The sequence below is a fragment of the Solanum dulcamara genome, chromosome 5 (genome assembly GCF_947179165.1).
Source record: "Solanum dulcamara chromosome 5, daSolDulc1.2, whole genome shotgun sequence".
Classification (NCBI taxonomy): Eukaryota; Viridiplantae; Streptophyta; class Magnoliopsida; order Solanales; family Solanaceae; genus Solanum; species Solanum dulcamara.
The window spans coordinates 72993239-73000436 of NC_077241.1; the positions used below are offsets into that span (position 1 = coordinate 72993239).

Genomic DNA, 7198 nt, shown 5'->3' on the forward strand with positions numbered 1-7198 from the left:
ATTTATGAAAAATACATTTTTTTTGTGCCAAACACATTCATAAAGTCTCTAGGTTTGACTCATCCTTGTCACCATTGTCAACTACGCAATAAGTTCGTCACTGTAATTCTATCCACTGGACCCACTAACTGGACCCTACATTCCATTTTTTTTTTACAATTTCTCTATGTATTTATTTTCTTGTTGTTAATCGTTACCAATTGTTTTTCACTTTATAGTTTTTGGCTTCCAATTTCTGTTTCATTTCTCGTTGACTAACAACCTACCCACCCCGTCTGCACCAAGCTAGGGTTTATTCTTTTTTTCCCTCAAACCATAGAGAAAAACCTTCAAAATAGAATTTTTATACTGATTTAAGGAAGAAGAAGAAGAAGAAGTTCCTTGATGAATCAGTTGACATGGGTTATTACTTCTTTGCTCCACTAATCAAGGCGTAAGTTTCTCTTCTCTGGCCCCTTTTTAGAATTATCTCTTTTAAGAATATATCTGAATCTTGAAAGGTGGGATTTTTGGGAAGGATAAAGATTCGTTCTTGGAAGTCTACAGAGAGAAACAATAATAGAGTGTTGAGTATTTTGTTGGGAAACTCACTGATTACTCAGATTTCTGTGCTTTTGGCTCATTTTGGGATTTTGACGAATTTATTTTACTGAAGTTGGAGTTGATTTGATTTGGGGATTATATACTGGTGTTGTATATTGCTTGCTATTACAGTTTCAAAGTTTGCAACTTTGTTTTTGGTTCTTGCTTGGGTACATCTTTTGAATTTGATTAGGATTGGTCACCGCTTTTTCTGGTGCTTTGTGAATTATATCTCTGGGTTTTGTGCAATGGTTGAGATTTCAGGAGGGTTTATTGCAGGGGTGTAAGTGCTGAGGTTTTTGTATTGTCTTTAAGCTTAAAGGACTCTGTTTCGATTGAAGTTCATTGATGGTTTGACGAAGAGGAGCAATTCGAGGTAAAACAGCATTTGGAGTTTGGTTACGTTAGACAAGTATTCAGATGGATAATTCAGATCGTCCTAACAATCGGAGTCTTGATTATTTGGGTGTGAATAAATTGGGGAAGAATATAAAGAAAAGTCCCGTACACCAACCCAATTTCAATAATGCAAATAGTGCTAGACAACAAGCTCAACCCCAAGTTTATAATATCAACAAAAATGATTTTCGGAGTATTGTTCAGCAATTGACTGGTTCGCCATCACAAGAACCTCAACCTAGACCTCCACATAATCCACCAAAACCTCCAAGTATGAGATTGCAAAAGATTCGGCCTCCACCTTTGGCACCAATTAATCGTCCCAGAATTCCCATGCACCCTCCAGCACCGATGCCAGGCCCAGGTCAACCTGCAGGTCCTGCACCTGGTGTTGCATACAATAACAATTTTGTGAGGCCTCCTCCTCAGTATGGTCAACCATCTCCCCCCATGTTACCACCCTTTAACCATGGTGATGTTTGGACTAATACAGCTGAGTCTCCAATCTCAGCTTATATGCGTTACCTTCAAAATTCGATAATAGATCCAGGGCCTACACAAATACAAATACAACCTCAAGGCCCTGCTCATACTCAAGCACTTCCTCCATCATCCGGCTTACTTCCTAAACCTTCAATGCCACCACTTCCTTCTCCTAGAACGAATGGGCCACCTCTCCTCCCATCACCTAGAACAAATGGTCCACCTCCTCTCCCATCCCCGCGAATGAATGGTCCACATCCTCCTTTCCCATCTCCTAGGATGAATGGTCCTCCTCCACCTCTTCCATCTCCAGGAATAAATGGGCCTAACTTTTTGCCTTCCCCCACTTCTCAGTTCCTTTTGCAATCACCCACTGGCTTCTTCAACTTGTTATCTCCTCGATCACCTTATCCATTGCTTTCTCCTGGTATGCAGCGTCCTCCACCACAGGCTCCGAATTTCTCCTTCTCTCACATGGCTCAGCCTGGGATTTTAGGCCCTGGACCACAATTTCCCCCATCTCCTGGTTATGGATTTCCTTTGTCACCATCGGGATTCTTTCCCATGACAAGTCCAAGATGGAGGGATCAATAGTGCTAGGGAAAAGCTACTGACTTTGGACAGTTCCAGTGACTGATATTGGTTTGAGGTATTTTGTGGTGGAAATCTTCTCCAAAATTGAAGCTTTATACCTGTTGAGATACAATGTACCCTAGCTAAACATAAAAGATCTCTTTAGAAATCTGCATTTATTTTTGTTTTTTTATTTTTATTATTTTATTCACACACATTGCCATCTTATCTTACTCTTTCTGAGTAGAATCTGTAGCTGATTCATCTCTTTATTCTCTTAGAACTTTAGGCAATGTAGTTAATTAGGCAACTCAAAAAGGGCTGTAACTTGTTAGATGTTCTTTAAAGTGATCTATATGTAGGATAAATGCGGGAAAGATTCTTGTATTCTTGTACTATCACATTTGGAATCAAATACTTTGAATTTTCTTCATGTCTTTGCCTTTCATGTGGATAAGTTTTCATCTTATGATTTCATATTTTGCACGATTTTATCATTCTTTGCTGCCCGACATGCATGTGTTGTTTCAAACCTGGTATCGTATGAGACTCTCAGTGCTTACCTTTCTACACAGAGGGGAAAGGAGGAAAGGACAACTAAGAGTAGGAAGGGGAGAGAAGGGAGGGCTGGGCTGGATATAATATTCAATAGTAAGTTTGGAGTGGAAGTGTGTTTTATCATCTAGTTTGCCATTTGAGACACTGCCAGAAGTTGGCAAAAAATGTTTAATGACAAGCCTAATTCGAAAGCTATTCTATTGAATCTGGAGTTTCTGTCCTAGTGCTCTATTTCCTCCATAATGTGAAAATTGAGCTTCTGAGTGGAGTTAAGCAGTTTCATGAAGAATGCCCTGTCAGTTGCCAAGGGAGAGAGAAATAGATCCACTTTTTGAATCTCCTGACTCCTAATATTATATGTGAGGCAAAGGTCAAAGATGAAAGGGCGATGAGATGGCAAAATCAGGACGTAAACATGGTCAGGTAGACTTGGGACCTCAAAGCATACAGCTGGACTTTAGTTCTGCAGTAAGCTGGCTCATATTAATAGGTGATATTCTTCAGTGTTCAGTTCCATTAGAACATAGAAAACTAATTTTACCATATTAGATGAGCCATCTTTTTTTATAGCAGAACATTTGGGTTTCTTGTTTTGGCTCACTCTGGCAATGGTTTTTGTATGTGTCCATCTTATTATCAGTAATGTACTAAACCCTCATACTCTCGTATTAGCGTTGAATATGTATTTGTGTTGGGCCAGTAGTTGGTGAAGCAACATGTATAGGTCGACTAAAATAATTGAATGTCATAAATGGTTGCAATTTGGAAGTTATTAGGGAGGCGGGAGCTCATTTGTATCATTCCTGGCAAATGGAAGTTGGACAAGAAGTTTGATGCTGATAGAAGGTTGGAAATGAGCCATGCCCTTAATTTTTGATATGCACACGAGAGTGTCGAGCAGTGCCTCTGTTATTCTGCAAGAGGTGATATCTGAATGCAGAATGTGGAGATTTCCCTCCTGCACGTAGTTTGGAAAAGTTAGGGTGAAAGCCAATGATTCTTTACATTTTCACGGAAAGCTCTGTAATGCTTACATCTTAAGAAAAAACTACTTTCAGAGTTCATTGAGATAGTTGATAGCTAATTTGATAGGGTGATAACTTCATTCGAGGGATCTTATGATTGGTCATCCATGCTACTACCTTTCTGATCATTCTTTTGAATTTTCAAAGTTTATTGTATTCCCACTCCTATAAAGGCCTTCTACCTATCTTTTTTTAATTTTTTTTTCCAGAAGAATAAGTTGAGAGATGTGCAAGGTGTAGTGATCTTAAATGATGTGTGTGGACTGAAAGGAATGGAAGGTAGTTTGATGGAATCTCAACTTCAAATCACTCTCTTTAAGCTAGATGTTTGCTTAATTTGTTTTGTTGGACAAACCTACCCCCAGTAATTATTACTGATCATTTTTGGACTTTGTTAGCTCCTTAGTCTTAGCATGATTTTGTTTTAATGGAGCTAATATTTCTTCTTTTGTAACCTTGCGTGTCCTTGATGCCTTCCTAGTGAAATGCCTTCATTCAAAAAGAGGAGTAGTGATCACTGATCAGCGGTTGGGATGGGGAGCCTTGGAGCAACAGTGAAGTTGTCTCTGTGTAACCTATTGTTCACGGGTTCGAACTATGGAATCAACCATTGATGCTTGCATTAGGGTATTCTGCCTACATCACAACATCCCTTGTGGTGCATCCCTTCCCCGGATCCTATATGAATTCAGGATGCTTGGTGCACTGAGACTATCCTTTAGTAATCAGCGGTTGGGTGGTCATTTGCATCTCTCGTCTGAGAACCTAATGTAGCTAAATTTGGTTATGAAAGCAGTTCAATATTTCTATTTTCTGATTAATTTGTGTAGCTAATTCTATAATTTTGGGAAGTCCTCTGGCTCTATAGTGAATTATAACTAGTATTTACTATAAGGCATGCAACAACATACAAAGTGTAATCCCATAAGTGGGCTCTAGGGAGGGTGATGTGTACACAGCTTTATCCCTACCTTGAGGAGGTATAAAGGTTGTTTCCGACATGTTAAGTTTTAAATGTTATAACACAGGCATGCCCTTTCTAAGGCTGTATGTCAACTATATTTAGTTTGCGTAGGATTCTTATTGCAGTTCATGGTTCATGGGATATGATTGGTGGGTATTATACTGCTGCCTGAGTATAGCCACCTGAACATTTCTCATCTGTTAGTTTATTGCAGCCGCTTTTGCTGCATTCTGTCTTTGATGTAAAACCGTAATTTGTAGCCAATGAAGCTCTGCCTGGTCGCAGGAAACTGAGGTTCCATTGCCACAAAGTTGTGTGAGGTCATATTTGCTTATATTCTTCTAGTCTTCTGTTGGTGTTATGAAGTCAGTTTGTAACTCTTCAATAGTGCCTTTGTATTAGCATGGTCTCTCTTTAAAGTCAGAATTCTCTCTACAAATGGACTGACTTCAAGTGGGGTCCGGAGAGGGTGAGATATATCTAGACCTTGCCCCTACTCTTGAGGGAATAGAGAGGCTATGTCCAATAGACCCTCGGCTCGAGCACATCATATCAAAGTTTAGAACTTGTATAGCTTAGCGTATTAACTTCTTGAAAGTTGTATAGTTTGATATTGTTGAGTGTATTTTGGATTTCTCAAAATGGAGTCTCCTTCATATATATAAATTGAGACCAAGAGAGTGTTACATAATGCTGAATTCGGGTTATAATAACACAGGTTCAGACCATTGAATGAGCTCTTTGACATTTTCTTGCTGGTGGTTAAAAGTAAGTATTGCTTGTGTTAACTTCATTTCTTCCTATATTTTAGTTCATAAAATTGTCTTGGTAGTTAAGTAAGCCAATGTGCTTTCGCCTACTTGCACAACTAGCAAAAGGAAAATGCAGTGGCAACTTGTTTTATATGAACGATTTCCTCGTTTTGACAAACTTTTTTTCATGTGAATTTTTCTTCATTGAAACTGCTATGAATTTCCTCAAAGTTGGAATACTTTATGCGGGAAGTTGACTCCGGTAATCAAATTGCTGTATGTCCATTGAGTCTATCTTGAGTACAGAGCATCCACTCTTAAAAAAGGAGGACCAAATACTTACTTCAACATGTGTTCCATGAACCATTCTATTTATGTAGCCATGGACTATTTATTCAACTAAAGGAAAGAGAGAGAAAGTGATAGCGAGGTGAGGGTAGGGTAAAGATGAGGTGTGTTGGAAGACGGAGAGTCGGAGAGGACACAATCAATGTGAAATGTTACCTGTGCAATTTGTTTACCCTTCTATTAGAGAAATCATTCTCCTTATTTATATGGAACTTATTTTTCTAGAGAATATTTTTCAAAAATTTTGATTAACCGTGTAACGACCCATTAGGTCGTTTTGAGTACTAGGACCTTTTATTTCATAAAAGACGCATCCCGTAAATTTTTAATTGGATATTTTGGACTTTTCCATAACTATTGTTATTTAATTGAGGGATGAATTTAAATAACTAATTAAATTAATGGATTAAAGTGGTAATTTAATTAATACCCTATACCACTTATCCATATTTATTAAATTAAAAGTTAGTAGAGTTACCCACTTTTAGTACATAATTATTTTAGAAAAGAAAAGTAAAGATAAAGGGAGAAGACACGAGACTAGCGGCGGACGAGAGGAGAACGACGGCTCTAGGTAAATTCAATCAAAAAAAATAGGAAGAAAATTCAACCTTTTGCATTTATCTTTAGTTGGTAGGTTGTGAAAATTCATTTTTTTTGTTTTATATGATTTGCTGGAAGGTGAAAGAAAATTGTAAGATAAGAGTTTGAAATCATTGGGGAATATGACATGTGTAGGATGGGTTTAGGGTTATAGGAATGTCATGCGTACACAGAATTTTGAGGGATTATTTCTAGAGTTCTGTGGGTTAGATGTTGATGTACGTAATTTGGCTTTGATTTGAATTTTTCTTATAGTTATTAAATTATGATTTAAGTTTTTATTTATTGAGATAGGTAATTAAATATTAGGTGTATTATATTATATGAATACCATTAGAGTTATGACATTGGAGGTATTGAGGCTTAACCCTGGACTTAAGCTTTAGGAAATTGATTAAAGAGTTCGTTGAGTTGTTGGGTCTAGGTTAAACATATAAATAATATTGGTGTCTACGGACTAGTTACTTATAAATATTATATATTTGATAGATTGGAAACGGTCTGAGGCATTGAAGAAAGGAAGGACGTTGGTGGATTAGCTTGTTTTACTTCGGTTCTTCGGTTGAGGTAGGTTATGGTTTTATTCTATATCATAGATAGACTCTTAATAGTGATCGATATTCATTGAGTAATGTGTGAAGTTTACTACACATTTAATTATTGTGGTTTGGATGGTTGATATGTTGTTGTGATTGGTCTGAAATCCCGAGACCGTGAAATCCATAATCTTGAACTTGCCCTATCAAAAATGGTGTCTTGAATAAAGAAGGCTTGATGAAATATTGTTAATGAAGTGGAATGTAATCATGAAGACATGATAAATTAATTATATTTGGATCGGATGTCACGTTCCGACACGGTATATTTGGATCGGGTGTCACGTTCTGACATGATATATTTGGATCGGGTGT

General features: G+C 37.6%; 1 protein-coding gene across 2 annotated transcripts; it reads left to right on the forward strand.

Annotated features, from left to right (window-relative positions):
• Positions 1-223: 223 nt before the first annotated feature.
• Positions 224-6883, forward strand: LOC129889699 (protein HAIKU1-like). 2 transcript variants are annotated; one of them, XR_008766939.1, is made up of 3 exons: positions 224-433; positions 5303-5352; positions 6777-6883. XR_008766939.1 is itself a non-coding variant. In XM_055965107.1 (2 exons), exon 2 carries the CDS (start codon positions 1003-1005, stop codon positions 2056-2058), a length of 1056 nt encoding a protein of 351 aa, XP_055821082.1. In that variant the 5' UTR covers positions 224-433; positions 862-1002; the 3' UTR covers positions 2059-2470. The 2 variants fall into 2 exon arrangements, 1 of the variants encoding a protein (XP_055821082.1); XM_055965107.1 differs by lacking the exons at positions 5303-5352; positions 6777-6883 and adding an exon at positions 862-2470.
• The last annotated feature ends 315 nt before the right edge of the window (positions 6884-7198 follow it).

Coding starts and splice junctions, on each gene's coding strand:
- LOC129889699 (XM_055965107.1), top strand. CDS start 1,003: ATGGATAATTCAGATCGTCCTAACAATCGGAGTCTTGATTATTTGGGT.